The 18,936-nt window shown below is 40.5% G+C and overlaps 2 protein-coding genes across 3 annotated transcripts; one reads left to right on the plus strand and one right to left on the minus strand.

The window, feature by feature from the left end:
* The first annotated feature begins 633 nt into the window (after window positions 1–633).
* LOC110981605 (uncharacterized) lies at window positions 634–10,727 on the plus strand. The gene is made up of 7 exons (XM_022239295.2): window positions 634–1,132; window positions 2,286–2,482; window positions 3,365–3,482; window positions 4,052–4,245; window positions 6,105–6,365; window positions 7,109–7,315; window positions 8,531–10,727. The coding sequence occupies exons 1-7, from the start codon at window positions 805–807 to the stop codon at window positions 9,293–9,295; spliced, it is 2,070 nt and encodes a 689-aa protein (XP_022094987.2). The 5' UTR covers window positions 634–804; the 3' UTR covers window positions 9,296–10,727.
* A 529-nt stretch (window positions 10,728–11,256) lies between these two features.
* On the minus strand, window positions 11,257–18,882 carry LOC110981606 (uncharacterized). Of its 2 annotated transcripts, none has more exons than XM_022239296.2 (2): window positions 17,288–18,882; window positions 11,257–16,559 (listed from the first exon to the last, which is right to left on the minus strand). In XM_022239296.2, exon 2 carries the CDS (start codon window positions 16,539–16,541, stop codon window positions 14,700–14,702), a length of 1,842 nt encoding a protein of 613 aa, XP_022094988.2. In that variant the 5' UTR covers window positions 16,542–16,559; window positions 17,288–18,882; the 3' UTR covers window positions 11,257–14,699. The 2 variants fall into 2 exon arrangements, with proteins under 2 accessions (XP_022094988.2, XP_086987293.1); XM_087131167.1 differs by having other exon boundaries at window positions 17,284–18,882.
* Window positions 18,883–18,936: the final 54 nt, after the last annotated feature.

Consider the following 18,936-nt stretch of genomic DNA (forward strand, 5'->3'; position numbering starts at 1 on the left):
AGGTCAAAGTTCGTAAGTCTGCACTCAGTCATTTTTCAAATGGCATCTCTCTACTTTCTTGGGCCCTTAGGACCTTTTTTCAACCGTATTTTTTATCCATTCTGCCGTCGGATCACAAAGCCCAAAGAACCAGCGAGTTGATATCCTGGCAGAGATTTACACAATCTCACTATGGGGGGAAGGGCAATTAATCTCTTTTTTTCGAAAGAAATTGTGGGGCACTTTTCATGCTACTGAGCTCGGCTGAAATTATTGCTCGCCCCATGAGCATTGGGGTTCGTCGTCCGTGGGAGAGCACGGCGGATGACAAACCCCACAGCAAGCCCTGGGGTACTGTCCATGTCTCCTTTATAATGCCAACACCCATTCCATGGAATTAGCCCCGCCCACACTCACAACATGCGCGTTGCATACATACATAGCCATCTTTGGCCGACTTCGCAACTTCGGACGTTTCCATCCTCAGGTTAGCGATGAACTGTTACTGCTTTATAATACGAATGAGTTTCGGTTAAACCTTGAGGGACGAGGTTGATCTAGTCAGATTTTCAAGTCTGACTTTGAATGGGCATTTTTGTCTACAGCTACGGATAGTCACAATATAAATTCAATGGCAGTAGGAAGAAGCCGTAGTCGAAAGCTGCACATTGCTGCCTTGCATGTGTTTGCTTGCTCGAACCGTGCGCGAAGTGAGTGGCACAGTAAACGTAAACAACGTGAGTTTCGTTGTCGCCTGCTTACCTCAAGACTTTGTCTGAAAAGGTTGACACTAATGGAAGACAGTGATTGACCCTTATAGAAATTATGGCTTCACCCAACGTGACCAGAGCCACCATTTCTACAACCACACTTTCTACCTCAGCAAGCTCGACAACGTGTATGACGAGCCCCCCCACAACTAAAGCACGTAAATCTACAACAACGAGCGATACAAACACTGAACATTCTTATTCATCGAGCATAGCAAATCTGGAATCCCTCTCCTCGAAGGAAAAGCGTTTCCATTTCTTGAAAATCAAATGCGATAGAATACGGCATTTTATCTTGCACGGCCGGGCACCTCCTGGGTTAAGCAGGGGTGAGATGAGAAACCTCAGAAACCAAGCCAAAGTGCACATCTTAGATCGAGCGAGTGAGTAAAACCAGCAAACTCTCCTAACCTACCCGTAACTGTGCCAAATCTATGGCCTCTAGATTTTTGTTTGGCAGTCATGGCAGTGGACATGGTGGATACTGTAGGCTCAAGGTCCCATGGGTGGAATAATTGGTTATTTTTGCTGTCGCTTTGCGTTACAACTGGGTAGTGTCTTACAAGTTGCATGCAGTTTCCAGAAGTACATGAAGTGTATGTAGTAGGCCTATGATATCACTCAGTTGATCCTGTGTGAAATTTCCAACTCAGCTCACTTCCATTTTTTTCAAAACAATCTGCCGTAGGCCTAACCCCAAATTAGAAATTATCAGCAAATTATGAATGCAATGTTGGCCTACATGTATGCAATAACTAAGGTTTGGGCATTTGTAAGAGCTTAGTCTGAGTTACAACAGAGACTCTACGAATTGACCCTTTTAATATTTGGATATGGTTGGGTAATGCTTGGACAAGTAAGAACAAACGTGGACAGAACTAACGTTGAGTGATCACATTAGTTACCGCCATGCACAGATTGATTGTCAGGATTGTGCCCAATACACTGTAGATATTCATGAGACCAATGCCGTAGCCAGTGCAGGGGGAGGGAAGGTTGTTCCTCTCTGAGCAGACTGAGCCTCATACAAATAGTTTGAGGAGCATTGGACTCTGGACTTGTCCCTGATATTGCTTTTGGTTTTGGTTTAGTAGCATGGTGACTGATCATGGGCAGTGAGCATTTGGGGAGAAATTTTACCATGACAGTTCTTCATCTGGCTCCATTGTCATTTTGCAAAATAAAATTCAGATCTAAGGTTATTTCAATTTCAGACATTCTTTCCCTTTAAGAAAAAGGAAAGAGTTTCATATACCGACTCCACTTGACACCCTGTGCACAAACCCTATGGTACTGGTCTGAAAAAAGTGTTTTTTCTGTAAACATTCCAGAGATGGTGGTCGCTATGCAAAAGCTTGCCTCGAATCACGAGGTATAGCAACAGTATCTTTAGTCTTGTGAATTCAAATTGTTATGTTTATTTGCAGTGAGATAACTCAGTGCACCAGATTTTATTCAAATTTTACTCGCAAATGGCTTATTGAGAGATGTTTCCAACACACTAACAATCAGCAATCCAGTATTTCCTTCACTCAGAGGAAACGTTATATTACACTGGAGGCAAAGTGGACATCAAGAAGCGAGTTGTGACAGATATGGAGGAAGTAAACGACATCATGAAACACTGTCACACCAATAACCCGGCAGGTGGTCACAGTGGCATCAATGGCACACTGACCAAAATATCACAACACTACACGTGGAATGGCATGAAAGAAGATGTCTCCAACTTTGTAAGTGAGCTGTATCAACCCATTGACCTTAACCCTCTGAGATCCTTCAAAATCTACCAGGATGTTTTTGTGGGACTTTGGAGGATAAAGGAGGTAGAAAGAGAAGCACGTTGTACATTTTTCAAGGAATGTGCAGTTAGTTCGCAGCGCAGTGAAGAATTGTGTCGGATTCATATTATAGTATGTTAGTTTGATAACATTAAATTTGAAATTCTTTATCTCCAATATCTCAAAATTGTATTTTTAAACATTCGTTTGTGTTCCATAGTATAGATTTTTCAAAAGCACAAATGCCGCTGGAACTCCCAAACCTGAAGAAATCTGGTGACTAAGAAATTTCAGTTCAAGATCCAGGAAGAAAAAGCTCAGATATGTGTAGAGCCATGTACATGTATTTGAAGCCAAGTACATGATTTCATCTGCTGTCTTACATGATGTACAATGTACTGGGTTAGATTGAAACCTGGGTTTTGTTGGCTTGGATAATTTTAGGAAAGTGTCACCACACCACTTTTTCTCCCCCTCATTTCCTACTGGAAGGATAAATTCAATATTCTGGCTGTCTTTGTCTTCAAGTTAAGAACCTAATGCTATCACAAGTGTACTTCCCAGAGTTGAGACCATCCTATTAGCGCAGCTTTACTGTTTCCTAAAGAAGCAACAAATTGTTGAATGTGAGGCCTTGATTTGGACTTTGGAGAACATACATGTACCTGTACGTGTTTTTTCTATTTTGCCCCAGTCGTGAATATTTGAAACCGAACTCTAAGTCTAAAACGAGACCAAGCCAAGAGATGGAAATGGGCCTTTGACTACCAGCTTAATTCTCTCAGTTTATAATCTCTTATTATTCCTCCCAATATACGTTTGTGTCTTCCACAGGTCAGTTCTTGTGAGCGTTGCAAAGGAGGAGACCGGGCTAAGAACAGGGCTCCCCTGGCCAAGACGATGAAGCTGAAATTGACTCAGGCCCTTGAAGTTGTGGGAATGAGTTTCATAGGTATCAGAGCTGTTTCTTGCAAGTGTTTTCCACCACTGCAAAAATAGGAACATCTATTAGTGGTTTTTGGAGTGTGCTGCTTTTTGTCAACCCCAACCCTATTGAAATCTAAGTCTATTGAAATCCACCTGGCGGTTTGGAGGATTTTTCAGGATTGAGGAAGGTAAAGCCCTGCCACTATTACTTCAATCACAGTTCATTGAACCCCAAAAGTTGAAGATTTTTAGGATTGAGAATTACTAACAAAAAATTCCCATGGCTCATGTTATTTTTAATTTTGATAAGTTTGAAAATGTGAATTGCTCTTGAAAATAGCTGGAAGTTGATAGTTTACTGAGCAAGAATCCAGTATTTACTTTACAGGACTTGAAAAATGAAAAAAGAAATTTTCACCAACTCATCAGTCTTTCCATAACCAAAAAGTTAGATTGCACCAAAGTTGGTTCAGATGTTGGGAACATATTTGTCCATCCTTCCACTGCCTCCCTTGTAGATTAGGTAAAAGCAGTTGAGGTAATCAGAAGGATTTCAGAACTGAATATCAACTGATTTTGTTTCATTATCGTCAGGTCCCCTTCCAGCATCAAACGAAGGCTGCAAGTTTGTCCTAGCTTTCACTGACTACTACACCAAGTTTGTGGACTTCTTCCCTCTGAAGACCAAATCAATTACAGGTGTGACATGGTGCATAAAAACTTACATCTACAGATGGGGAACACCAAAAAGTTTACTGCTCAGCCAAGACGAAGATTATATCACACAGGTTAGACATTTCTCTTGTGCTTTTCAATTAGAGGTAGCCAGCAATTTTTAATGAGAGGTATCCATAATGCCTTGTGGGTAATTCCTGAAATTAGGGGTCCAAAAGTGGGACATTTTTGTGTCCCTGTTACATCTGACCTTTGTCATTTGACATGGAAATGTCACCGGAATTTTATATAACAGGTTTTGCCCTTACCCAACGTATATTAAAAAATACATCTTGAAAATAGTTCGCGGTACCCGCTGCTTCATTTGACTCGGACCGGCCAGCCGACCCCGGCAAGCTCGGTGGTCGAGTGGTTAAGACATCTGCACTAGTAAGCAGGAGGTCGTGGGTTCGAGTCCCACCCGAGTAAGCTTGTGAGGTTTTTTTTTCGCAAGCTCTCGGACAAGCACTGAGCATACAGTGCTTATTAATATACGTTGGGTAAGGGCAAAAACCTGTTATATAAAATTAACATCTCCCAACGCAAAAATACATCTTGAAAAAAGTCACCGGAATTGATTTCAAACTATTACTATTTGTTTGGCTGGTAATTTGCATTAATTCATCACTCTTGGAAATTAGAAAGTGTGTTCTGAAAATGGACCCCTAATTTCTGGAATTACCCCTATAAAAGGATTAGATAAAAGGAATTGAATAAAAAGAGAAAGAACTTCATGTAGAATATTTATGCTGTGACTGAACTTGGAGAGATTGAATGAGAAACATGATATACAACACTGTAGGTAAGAAATTCCAGAGTGAGGATGTGTGGGAAGAACGTTGGTCACTTTATCCTGGTCTTTGCATTTGGGATGCAAAGGCAGAGTGGATTTGATGTAACTTTCACGTTACTTTCACGCAGCACCACAGTGTACCTTAATTTTAGAATATAGGCCATACGGATTATAAGCTGCACCAAGCAAAAATCTGTAAATTGAGATTTAAAGTCGCCATATAAGCCGCACCTGTTTAAATGTCTGTGAAACAACGTTCATGTAAGTCATTGCACGTGTTGCATGCGTGCTAAGGCACAAGTATATGTACAGAATTACGTGGAACACTTGACTTTCTTCATATTGTGCTGCCAAACCTCTTTGTTGAAAAACTTTAAATCCACAGGGATAAATGCTGGTACTGATGCCTTCAAGATGCAAGCTTCTGAACTTTGTAAGATGAGTGGCCCTCCAAAAAATCTCAGAGCACCCAACAAAACATCTTGGAAGTTCTTTAAAATTGCTAAATTCTAGTAAATCATTATTTCCTCCACTCATCTGCCCCCCCAAGTTGTTTGAAAATTATATTGGGTCACATTTGAAAAGAGGTCATTTTGCCCTTCACTAAAGAATCAGAAAATCAGGTTAAAATAAAATTTCATTGGAACCTTGTAGCGGGTATATAAAATGAACATTTATGAACCAGAATATTCCGGAGCATATGGTGTTTGAGTACACGCAGAACACGTGCAAGAACCCGGTTTTAACCATCTTGCTTTCTTTCGCTGACTTGGGTGAACTTCAGCTTGGGGCGGATTTAGGCAAAAAGAGACAGAAATGGAGCATCACGTGATTTGTGAGGTGTGAACGGTACTTATGGTACATTAACAAGTCTATACAGCTCCTCTGGACTGGTTTCCTTTGTTTCCAACACAGAACGAACGTAAACAGCAACCAATGAAAACATGACTGCATTATTCCTGCAGTGCCGCGCTGCTTGCGGGCGTAGCTGGGCAGCCGGTAGCTTGGGCTATGCAGCGCTGAGGCACAGCACAGTGCAGCGTGTAGTGACTGATTTCATTCTTTAGACGTTGACAGTCCACAGTTTTAACCTTTAATATTCCTTTGCCCTTGTTTTTCTTTCTTTGTGCTTTGTGCCAGCTCAACACAGAGATTGGCAAATCCTTAAACTTCCCTGGCTTGATAGTGACCAGCTCAGACCATCCACAGACCAGCAGCTTGAGTGAGCGCACCAGCCAGATGCTGACCACCCACCTAAACCAGTTGGTCACTGAGAAGCCTGACAACTGGGCACGTAATTTGGAGGAGCTAGCATACTCCATACGCACCCAGGAACAGACCCCCACCAAATCTTCCCCCTTCTTTCTCATGTTTGGTCGCCACCCCCGCTCATCAGCTGAGGTGAGTTGAAACAATCGTGGTATGGTGCTTGCTGCAAAACTAAACCACATTATAGTGACATTAAAACAAATTTACAATAAGAAAGGCATACCAGAGACCTGAGAAGCATGTCAGTGATGTGACAAAGAATCATTGTGAAATACTTACTTGTCCATGAGCAGGACTCAGTACACCTTCCATTGGTCAAAGAAAGCCTCGTGAGTTCTCCATATTTTATTGTAATTGTGTCAATATAGTGTAGCAAACAAAATAACCTGCTGGGTGTATTGTCATTAAACATGGCAGCATTTTGCTTCAGATTTTTTGTAGTTCAGTAATGTCTAAATTCAACAAACATTTTTGTGTTCCACACAAGTCAGAAAGCTTAATAGTGCTTTAAGCGTCCTCATTTCTGTTCTCTTTTTGGACCCTCTATTTAAAACTCCAGAATTTTGTACAGCAGGCTTTATTTTTCAGAAATCTTGTTTTGGTTATAATTCTCAAGCAGAAAGGGCATACTATTTCCACCTTGTCCATCTGTGTGTGGGTGTATGTGTGCATACATGGCTAGTTCTCCACCATATTAAGAGGACTCTTTCTTTTGTCAGGGAGCCAGGACTTAGTTGTGGGGACAAAAACTGGTCCCCAGAACGAGTTTGGTACCCACAGTGTCTGTATTTCAATGTGTTTTGTTCCATAACCTGGTATGTATAAGTACATGCCTGGCTGGACATCTGTGTACATAATCTGATTTCTTTTTCCAGATGGAATCTATCACTGATTTAATGAGCATGGATGTTGCAGACCATGGTAACACAGTCGAACCCTCAAGAAGAGGGGCTGAATTTTCTCAGAGATCTGCACACCTTACCCAGTTGGATGATGAATTCAGGAGTCACTGGAAGGGGACCTGCCTAGATTCTGCCTACCAAATTCTACAGATGGCAGACTATGAAAACCTGAAGTTTAGGGTAAAGTGTCACTGATAATACTTGTCAAGGCCCATGTTAAGCAGTTGTGGCTGGAGTGTGTACACTTGCTTTCCTACTTCTGGATTTATCCAAGTTCTGAAGAGATTTATCTTTCCAACCCTTGTTAAAAAACTTCCTTTTGATACAATGGTGACAATTTATGGACATGAAATTTTACTAATCCTTCAAAATGTGTATAATATGCAAATATGTCCTCCTTCCATAAGTTAAATTGTAGCTGCAATCAATTTGTTTTAATACAGACCTTCAAAATGCACCTTTTTGTTAACCCGAGTTAAACTATGGACCATTCCCAAGGAAATATGCAAATCTCCATGTGCGCGTGTGACTATGAGTACATACACACCGTTTCTGTACTAGTATAGTTTGACATGAGTGCCAAACTCAAAGACAAGGAATTGTTACTTTCCAACCTCAGGACACTGAAAACTTCACTTAGTTTCGAGAAAAGCGTGTTGAAGTATTGGACAGTGGCTGTAATACAGTTTTTATCAACCTTCAGTGCACCAGATTATGGTTAAAGGCGTTCTCCTACACTGGCGAGAGTGTTGGCGGCCGCGCTTGCCAACCAGGGGTAGTAGGGCGCATGTACTGCTAATTGGGAAGGGTCCATTCAAAGGGTATTTTACTGCCTTTTTGGTGTTTATGCTAATGAGTATTTTGATATTCATGAACAAAACTGTGATGTCATCCCCGGGAAAAGCCTCAAGGTTACATTTGTTTGTACACAAAGTCCTGCATTTTTATAAATTTTGCTGGATTCATTTTCTCTTTGCTGAGTTATTGTTGTTTGTGTACAAATTATATGTACATGTAAGCAATAAACAAGCGTCAGGCTCTTCCTCGGAGATGTTCTCAATAAGTAATTTCTGGGGTCACAATTTGAACAGAAAAACCTATGCACTGTTATGTCTTCCCTAGATGACTTCACAGCAACAGTGCCCTCCGTTGTCCAGGAAAGCATGGATAATTTAACTGTGTAAAAGGGAACTTTTCAGTGCATTTAACCAAATAGAAATGTACAACAGTTTCCATACATGGTACCAAAGAAAATACGGGTGAATACATGCATAGGGGACCAGCCCCTTTTAAGGTTAAACTTCTGATTGACAGTCCTCTGTTTAATCAGAGTGAAGCATCAAGTGTGGTTCGTCTGTAGCATGTATTTACACAGATGTATGTTTGTCATTTCAGACTGAGACCACTGAAGACAATGAATACATGGTGATCACGAAAATAGGCACATTTGGTGTAGTTGGCCTGCCAACTGACCTGGCTAGCCTAACGCTGGACCGCCATGGTAAACTGACCTATCAAGCAGTGTATCAACAGGCTGTGGAACACCGGCTCTTTGACGGAGAAGCATTCGATGTGGCTACGTTCTGTGGCCTACTGCGCAAATTGACGCGAACACGATTCTGCAGGGGTATCCCTGAAGCTCACATTGCGGACGGTGACATGCACTGTGTCAAGACGTTGGGCTATCCTGTGCTGCGTTACCAGGCCGAGAAGTGCCAGATTTTCTATGAACAGAGTGGCAGTAGCAACACTAATAGTGAAAGTAACAATAGCCGCACGCCATACCGCTGCGTCAGCTGCAAATATGCCAGCAAATTTTTGCTAAAGAAAAACAAACTGGCAAAACACCCTGTCCAAAACAGGAGAGAACTGAAAAGACCGCTGCCCATGGCTGATTTTTACTCGGAGGTTACGCCAAGAGGGTCAAGTGAATGGATTGACAGGAGTAAAGACAGATGTCCACAGCCTGGGGGGAATGTACTCCCTGATCCGATGAACACCAGACCCCATGTGGGTACACTTGCCAACAATGACTGCCATGATTTCCGGGATATTGTCCAAGCGATAAACAGTGAATGCAATGTTGACCTCAGTGATGTAGTGTTTAACTCGCCCACACATGTTAACAGTGTGGAGAGATTGCCAAGTGATATCCGCTGACCAAATTATCATGACCAAAAACAGTATTTCAAATTCAAACATCTCAAAGGATTGCATGAATTTTGGCAGAAAATAGTAGTGTCCTTTATTTCTTTTTCCAGTCATGTATGGCATCAGTAAAATTTCATTTTCTTTCAATGCATACGCTTGTCTCTGTGATTTTAGTAAATCTACGGGTGTATATATCGTATGCCTGTAATAACAATCATCACAATATGATATACACAAAATTCCATGATGTCAAATGAAACTTTAACTCAGTTGTCATGACCAAAGCTACATGCATTTACTTTATTTGAAAAAGCTTTTTGACTGGCAATTATGACTGTTACACAGTTCATTGAAAAAAGTTCTTGGTAGAGGCTCAGCTTACATTCAGTCATCTTCAAGTCATCTCAAACCCCAATGTTTCCTCCAAAGCATGTTACTGATGTTGAATTTCTGTCAAGTGAGGGGTTGATTTTGTTCAACTTATGAGAGGAAAAATCTTAATGATGACCTTTCTGTATGGACCGGTGTTAACCTTCACCTTCCCAATCCTCTAGGAGATTAGGGAATTCTGGAGAATTGCAGAAGATAAAGCTTGATGCCCCTTGACCGTTGAAAATGAAAAATATGTACGCAAAATGGCTGATTCTGAAAGTATTGGAACATTTCTTAGTGAAGATGTGAAGAGTGCTTGTCATCAGTGGTTTATCTACATGCATCTATTTTTTAACAACTCAAGTCATATCTCAGGTCACTTTTGAAATGTTGTTAAATTATTTCCCGCACCCATACAGTGGCATACATGAACCTCTGAATTTGAGTTGAACAACAAAAACCTTTCATTTGACAACAAAATTACATGTCGCTCACTTGCCTTGGATAAAAACTTTGGACTTGAAATATCTGTCAAGTTACTTGCTCACAGCACTCACGCTAGACAGCAATTATTTTGGTGTACCTTCCTGTTGTATTGTATAAGTAAATCTAAAAGACAGAAGAGCATTTCTATTATGTTGCCCAGTGCATTTAAATTATATGTTATACTACCCTGTATTTACATTCCAAAGTTTCTACATGCTGAACCTACATTGACAGATCTGGAGGTCAGAGGCAGTGAGGGCCATGCCACACCTTCAGGAAAAAAATTAGGATTCATGGAAACATGATGAAAAGGTGATTTGAAATTTCATTGCCATACATTCCCAAATTATGTAACAAGCCCTCACATTGTGGGCCCATCCTTCAGAAAGGACATAAAACGTGACGTAAAAAACTCAGACCCCTCCCCCAAAGAGTGAGGCAGAAGCTGTATATATATTTATCCTCTTGTAAGATATATGTTATGTTTTCCCCTTCAACCAAAAAAGTAGTTGTGGATCCATCCTTGTGTGCATGCAGCTTATTTCAAGCAGAATAAAGTTTTATCTATTCAAAGTTTACTGGACCTGGTTGTCCCAATCTAGTCTTGGTTCAAGGCGCTATTCATAAGCGGCACAGAACTTACATGGAGTTCCCCTCCTACCTCAGATTTCAACCTGGTTTTATCAGTATCTTGGCTTTTTGCACAGAAGTTTAGGATTTGGTAAGAAAAAATTAACTTATTACCTTGATAAACCTTCATCTTGCAAGGATCACAAATGTGATAGGTTGCCAGGGGTGGAATTGAACAAAAATTTGACATCCACGAAATAATCACCACCAGTTGTGAGGGCCCCACAGCGATGTCTAAGATATACATTTGTACTTGCCTTAAGACACCCCTTAAAATATCTATTTCCTATGTTCTACATCAACTTACATTCGTAGAAACACCTTAATGGTAAACAAAAGGTTTACCCAATTTTAAAGGAGAGTGTTTGACAATTCCTAACATCAGGAAAATCCTGAAATTGGGACAAATCTCATCCCTTTGTTGCTCTTTGGGGAAAAAAGGGAACACGTTTGATATCACATCGGAGTTCCAAGAACTGAAGTCATGTGCATGCCAACAACAGTTTACTACATGTATATCAGGCATTATTTCTGTGTAATACCACAAGTTGCTAATGGTTCCAATTAATAATGCACAATTCCAGCCAACGCTCTAATGTACATCTCTGCCACGCCCTGTCCCTACAGAAATCTAAGATGTGACAGTAACAGGTGAGTCAAAGCAGCTTTCATTAATCAAGAAGAGCAGTGCCGTTATAGTCCATTCTCAATTACTTACACGTACATCTTGAACCAAGACTAGTGCTAATAACAAGTTTTGCTAAGGCAACCACACAGTTGATTGCATTCACAGTGTTACAAATGCTGAAGTCTAATGTACGATGGTGCTAGCAATAGTTCAATCACATGAGACGCCAATTTTTACACTCCATATACAACGACTCAAATATTTAAAAGGATAAATTAAGATTCATTATGTGCAAGATTTTGTTTTATATTCCATGTATATGTTTATAAATTTAAAATGTATATTTTAACCTTAACCCCCAGGGTGTATATAAAATCGTATTAAAATTGGAGGACTTGGGAGTGTTGGGGTTAATGTAGACATTAAACCTGTAATATATTTTGGTACATGAAGTTGTACTTCTCAAGAACAGTATAAATACATTTCATGTTTGAAAATTGCTCACAGGTGGAAAAGTTTGCACCTAACGAATTTCTGTCTTATATATGTTCCTGACTGAATGAGATGTTACACAAATATTGTAACTGCTCAAAGTTTGTCCACCTCTGACCAAGATAACATACATAAAAGGCCCAAACTTTAATTTTTCATGCATTTAAAACTGCAACACTACAATAAAAAAGCCTGGACATGCAATTATTCTGATAATGCCTAAGCCAGGAAATACACAACACTACAATAAAAAAAGGACATGCAATTGTTCTGATAATGCCTAAGCCAGGAAATACACTAATACCTTCTGAGCAACAACTTTTCTACTCATAATTTACTTGTGAAATGGATGCATACAAAGATCTGTAGGGCCTATTGGCCATACATTGGACAATTGTTGATTGCTGTGATGTGGAATATCACAATTTGAAACCCAGGGGATGCATGCTTGTAGCTTCCAAGAAAAAGCCAAGGGCATTATATCTACGGTACCTGAGGAAGTGAGGATGTTCAGAATGTCATATCCCACTTCACAGCAGTCAACAATTGTTTTATCGTATCTCTGCCTTGATTTTTGACATGCATTTATTTAAGAGAAATTAAGGGTGACAAAGGAATCTTTGAACATTAATGGTTAGTGGCCCACTACCGTGGATATTGTGAGGAACCTGCATGCGAATAATAATGCAGGCTGATGTGAGGTCAAATTGTAAGGGTGACATGCAGTTTATGTCGCCCTGTCAGTGATCGTTCTGAGCCAGTGAAAAAAACAGAGTTACGGATATAACAAGTACACCTATCTACCACAATTGAGAAGTTCAACTTGCATACTTTTTGGTTGCCATTATTTGTTCACATACTGCATGTAATTTATCCATAGAGATATATTAATTAACAAGAGCGTTAACTAGCTTTGCACAGTGAAGCCTGCCATGCACGGATGATGTAGTAAAGCTTTAGTACAGCTATTTGCATATCTGTGTCTGTATTCTGAAGCTAAATGTCATTAAAACTGATATGCCAAAAAGCTAAATGCAGTCAATAAATAAGCATCTTGCTCTGGTATGCACAAACAGAAATGCTTGCACATACGCCCTATGGATGAAATTTGGATGCCAACTACGTATAGTTCAACCAGTGGCTAATTACTTTTGAAAACACAGGCACACACACAACAGTCACCTTCAAATTTTTGCTGTGCTGCAACTCTGGGCCGTCTTGATAACATCTTGCACAATGTTCTCCCAGGAGGTTCCCTCCTTACTGATCATTGAAATTGGTTATTGATAACCAGTGGTTGACCATGCCCCAAGGCCTTATTTCAAATGGCCAATGCAATGGTCCAAGCCATCCTTCATTTGGGTGACACTGGTTAAACTGTTGTTAGCTGTTGTCATCACTCAGAACACAATGAAATAAGACAAATTTTGAATTATATACTCTAAATGCAATTCCCAAGTAAAGCATGTGCCAATGACACACTGCTTACAAAAAATGTACTTTTATGTTATTGGCCCATGCTATACTTGGGCATTGCATTTAGAGTATATAATTCAAAATTTGTCTTATCTTATGTCATTGTGTTCTGCAAATGCACAAATGTCCGTACTTGGGCTGGTTCCACTCAGGGGAATGAGAAGTTACATGTAACGCAAGCTAGTAATGGACCTTTCCCATGATATATGCAAATTAGACAGGTGCATGGACCCTACTACCACTGGTTGGCAAGCACGGCCATCAAAACTGTCGGCAGTGTAGGAGCGCTGCTGTAAGCATTACCTGGCGTGTTGAAGGTCAGTCAAAACCATATTACAGCCTTTGTCCAATACTTCTGCATGCTTTTTTCAAAACTACATGTAATTGAAGTTTCCAGTGTTCTGAGGTTAGAAGGTAACAGTTACGTGTCTTAAGTTTGGCACTCATGTCAAACTATAATAGTACAGAAACGGCATGTATGTTTGCTCATAGTTGCACAGGCATGGAGATTTGTATTATGTCACAGATTTAAGCAACTTTGCCAACCAGTGAGAGTAATGCGTATGTACCTGCCTTATTTGCATATTTCATGGGAAAGGTCCATTTGACAGCTCTATGACTTCATCTAATCTTCATATTATTTAAACACATGACAGAAACCGATTCCACTCCCCTGCTACACGTCCATTAACGTATGCAGATCTTTTAGCATAATTGATTTTTGGCTGGCAGACCAACCTGGGCAATTTTTTTTCTGTACAGTAGGACGGCTAAGTTAAGAAGTTCCCATTCCAAAAACCAATGAAATCCTATTCTCTTCATTGGATTGGATATTTGATCAATTTGGTTAGAATTAACGCCTTTTTGTATGTGTTTCATGTCCATTATTTTGAACTTCATTATCTTAAAATCGAGCATTTATAAAAAACGTTTCCACTAAGAAATCGTCCTGTGAACACTTTAAATGCTGGATTGAGTTCCCATACAACCTTGTGAAGGTGGGGAATTTACCTGAAAAACAAGCTCCCTGTATCTTGTAAAGCACTAAGTACAGTATGCTTCAAAGCTAGAGGGAAGCACGGTCAAGTTGCAAACTGAACAGCACTTTGGTTGTTAATGCACATAGTACTTTACATAATAAGACAACTGTAGTGTAGCCTTTTAATGCTCAAATGAGAGATGTACTTCAAACTTTAGCCTCAGAGACATTCATATTCTGAATGCAAAAATGGACGACTGTTGTGCTAAAGTGCCCAAATAGGGCCTGAAATTACATAAATTTAAGCCTGGAGCCAAACATGACAAAAATGCCAAGGTTTAGCAAGTTTGTTAAGGCTCTGTTGTTATGGTGTACATAGAACTCTCAGTAGTTGTTGCGTGGACTGGATATGGAGGAGTATTGTCTTGAGCTTGAATGTCCAGTTCACGGATAATTTCAGTTACCACATTCATGAGATCCTTCACATCAGATGTCTCTCCATCTTCGGGTGGCTCCTCTGGGCAAAGCTCACAGGGATGATCATGTGGTGACAAGCAAACTGCATAGCTTTGCAATCCGGGGGGACCACTCCCCATTTTCAGCTGGGGGACATTTGTTAGTGTGTGTTCGTCAGTTGATGCACACCTTGTGCTGTATGGCTGCTGCACAGCAGTATAGTGGACTTGCTTTTGTTGAAGATTGGACCCATTGGTTGCCATGGAAACACGAGGGTAATACTGCTCATTTTCTAAATCCCTCTGCTCCCCAAAGTCCATAAGATCTTGAGATGTGATGCTACAGTATCGCTCCTCCGTTCCTAACTCACCAAAGCCAAACTCCATTGCCACATTTTCTTCACCTTCATTGACAGCCCTTTCCAAACTAAAAGACGTTTGTCTCAGTCCTGCATCCACGTATTGCTGTGATTGACTTCCTAGTCGAATTCCACCATTGCCATCAGATCCTACCTTCTCTTCATAGTCACTGGCATTCCCCCTGCAACTGCCTATAGATCTGATATTCCTGAAATTCGGATTCTGCTTTTGTCCATGATGTCCAGGAAAGCGAGGCCCATCCAAGTCATTTTCAATGTGAGAATACTCGCCCAAATCTCCTCGGTTGTAACAAAAACCTTGCTTACTAGATCCACCTGTGATTTGATCAGGACCTGCATGTGAAGCCTTCTTCCCTTCTAAATCGACTTCTTCCATCTCTTCTTGAAGTTGTTTCTGTCTGGCTTGGCTGTCTGGATGGCTGTCATCATCAGAATTTTGGGCACTATCTCCTGCACTGCTGTGATTTGGCATACCCCCGTATGCAGTATCAGGAGAAACTCCAGACTCATCACCTGATCTACAACCTTTCATTGTCTCCATTGGTGGATGAGTGGAGATTGTATTATCCATATCTGCGGAGTTATCCTTTGGTTTATCTGCAACATCTTGTCCTGCATCAGTTTCTTGTGCAGCATTGTCAGGAAGACTGTTCAGCACGGCATCCACAACAGATTCTGCAATAATGGGGATGATCCGGGACATTTCAAACTTGATCTTCTCCATGCATATGTTTATCAGATCACTTCGTATTGTGGCCCTTTCCCCACAGAGGAATTGACTGGAGCCCATACCCGAGTGTCTCAACCGAGGACCGTAGGATTTCTTAGCCTGGCGAGGAAAAGCTTGAAAGTTGAGGGAAGATTCTTTCTTTGAGGGCTCCATCCCAGTGAAATTTGACACTCTGGGTTGTGCTGAGAGATCCTCAACTTGCAGTTTTGAGATGCCTGCTGCTCTGCGAACTTTTTTTAGTTGCTTTTCATGGGCAGAACCCTCCATGTGCTGCTTCATTGGTGCTGGCCCTGAGAAGTTCTTGCTGCAGATTTTGCAGTAATAATAATGACCTGATTCATTTGGTTTGCTGGGACTGTCAAAATCGGATTGCCATGATCTTATAGGTGAAGTGTCACTATCTCTTGATTGGTCAACATCTGGATTTGGAGATGGAGACTGGTCTGCATCAACTTCACTGGTTGAAGAATGAGGCGAGTGCCGACTCCTCCCAGTCCCAGCAAGTCTTGGTCGGGTGTAGTCCACTTTTTTCTTATGCTTTTTCCCAGTGTAGTGAGACACTGCATGACTTTCAGAAGTAAAGTGTACTTCACAGATTTTGCAGTGAGTTCTTTCCATGGTGGCCATGAAGTGGTGATGATGTCACTGAGTTTAAATGACCAAAAGGAAATGTCTTAAAATATGGCCCTGATGTTTTCAAGAAAGTAAAATACAAATAGAAATCCCTTTATAGATGAGAGAGATTTGGAGAGAATCTGAAGCTGGTTTTAGTGTGACTCAAACCTACTCAGCCATCCAACTGTAAGGGGTTACTTGACAGGGATGACTAGCTGAGCTTTTAACATCATCACCATATCAGTAATACTATCAACTGACTCTTTTATTTCAGCACTATAAAACTGGACAGCTGATAACTGTTCTCTTGTGTTGGGAGCAACTTATGACCCAAATGATCAAAACAAACCAATTCCTCTCCAATCCTGCTGCCCAAATTAAGCAAAGCATGTTTAAGAATACATATGAGGAGTGTTTTTAAAGTAGAGTTGTGCAGTATGTGGATCAATTATGCTAAAGATCAATTATGATAATGGATCACTTAAGCCTATAATGAGCAATTTAGATGCAAATGTTACCACAACAGAATTGCCATGACCAAAGTGGACCGGTGGACTTAATATTTTAGCAATTTACATTCGACCAGTGGCCAACTCTCATCATAAGCAAATGTTGAGCAAAGAGCAGAAACACAACCAAGGCTGAATTGAAGTCATTTGAAATACACTGATATGTATTGAAAAAACGAGACTGTGTACACGTTAACTTTACTTTGGCTAAGGTTTTTGGTAAGACCATTCATTAATGTACATACTTACGTGACAGTGTTCAACTTGAAGTGGATGTTATTTGTTGTAGGACTTGCCGTGCATCATCACGTGTTGAAAATGAAATAACTTTTACGTCCAAAACAACATCAAGTAAAAGCACTTAATCGCAGTGATCCTGGACGATCCACGTTTTCCATGGATCTGATCCATGTTTGCAAGAGACGTAGTTTTTATCGTCGCGAGATACACGTATTATCAAAAGTAACGGTAAGTAACGTACACATGTAGGTACCGGAGAGTATTGACTCACAGCGTCGCCGTATGGGGATTCCCCTCGCACGCAATATGCCGCTCCCGCTTTGTTTATCATACATTGCAAAACATAGGGGAAATTGTTGATAACGCAATGCGGCCTCCACGCCAGCTGTGCCTTTCTCTTAATTGTTTACAGGGAAATGCCGTAGACTGTAACAGAAAAACAGTTGCAACAGTTCGCTGCTGGGAAAGGCTGGAAATTATGCCTAGTATACAACTTTGATCTGTACTGTGTGCATAAAAGATTGTAATTATGCGGGGTTAGGCGTCACATGCACGCCACAAACGTTGTCGGCCTGCTGAAGGTCCAAGTCCATTCTCCCTGGCAAAGTAGCCTGCATCTCCCGCGGCCCGTGTTCTGTTACCGGCACTGTGTCGCACACTATTCTAGTCAAAGAAATCCAAGTTTATTTTATAAGTTGTAATGTATACTACATGTACATTATCTGACTCAAGAAAATTATGGAAAGTTATTAAAACCATTTTGTCTAATTTATTTTTTCTAATAAAAATTATCATAAAGGTAATATTAGATCTGATGATGAAATACTATTGAATTGGACTCTGTAAATGCATTTAATAGTTTCTTTGCTAATGTTGGTTCTACCCTAGCTGATACTATACTAGCTACAATGAGTTTGCTAGTCGACTTTGATCCTATCAACGAGACTTTTTGTTTTGCAATTTCAACCGACATTTTGGGGCTTTTTGTGTTTTTATACTATTGCAGATCTGCATATTCATGAGCAAAACTATGATGTCATCCAAGGCACTGAATCTCAATGTTGCACCGATTTGTGCACAGAAAATTTCGATTTTTTTCAAACATGTAATGCAAGGGTACGTAAATTTGTGGATCGTTGAACCCGTGCATTTAATACTCTGCCAACAGTGGCATAGCCACGGGGGGCATGGGGGACGTGCCCAGTGGTGCTCATCCACAAATTTCCGGTGTCCCCCCCCCAAAAAAAACCACGGATGAATGGGTATTGAACGAGGCTAATAAAAACTTGCCCCTCACTTCACTGAACGCTGGTGCCCCTTTTGTGCCCCCTCCCCCAGTTTTGTTTTGATGTTTGTTTTAGTGTTAGTTTCCTTTGCTAACTTCTTATTGTCTGTTTTCTTGTTTTTATGTGTCTTATATGCCTTATATTTTTTTTACTTTGTTTTCAGTACTGTGTACTATTGAATTTGTAATTATTTGGCTATTAACTCATAACTAATATCAGACAATTTTGAAAGATTGTAATTGCTGGGCACCTACGGAAAACAATGCTTTGACACTGACAGGTCTTCCCGGGGTAAACAAGAAGTAAGCAATAAAATAATGTTTCTTCCCGTACTGATAATTTAGGCTGTGGGTGTAATTTGTCTGGAGTTGG

This window comes from Acanthaster planci, linkage group LG21 (assembly GCF_054643075.1).
Source record: "Acanthaster planci isolate LZ-2023a linkage group LG21, COTS_SCS, whole genome shotgun sequence".
Taxonomy (NCBI): Eukaryota; Metazoa; Echinodermata; class Asteroidea; order Valvatida; family Acanthasteridae; genus Acanthaster; species Acanthaster planci.

Bases quoted from the DNA above. Each gene is read 5' to 3' on its own strand.
- LOC110981605 (XM_022239295.2), top strand. From the start codon at position 805: ATGGCTTCACCCAACGTGACCAGAGCCACCATTTCTACAACCACACTT. The intron at 1,133-2,285 runs GTGAGTAAAACC...TCCTTCACTCAG, and splicing joins GCACATCTTAGATCGAGCGA to AGGAAACGTTATATTACACT. The intron at 4,246-6,104 runs GTTAGACATTTC...GCTTTGTGCCAG, and splicing joins ACGAAGATTATATCACACAG to CTCAACACAGAGATTGGCAA.
- LOC110981606 (XM_022239296.2), bottom strand. From the start codon at position 16,541: ATGGCCACCATGGAAAGAACTCACTGCAAAATCTGTGAAGTACACTTT.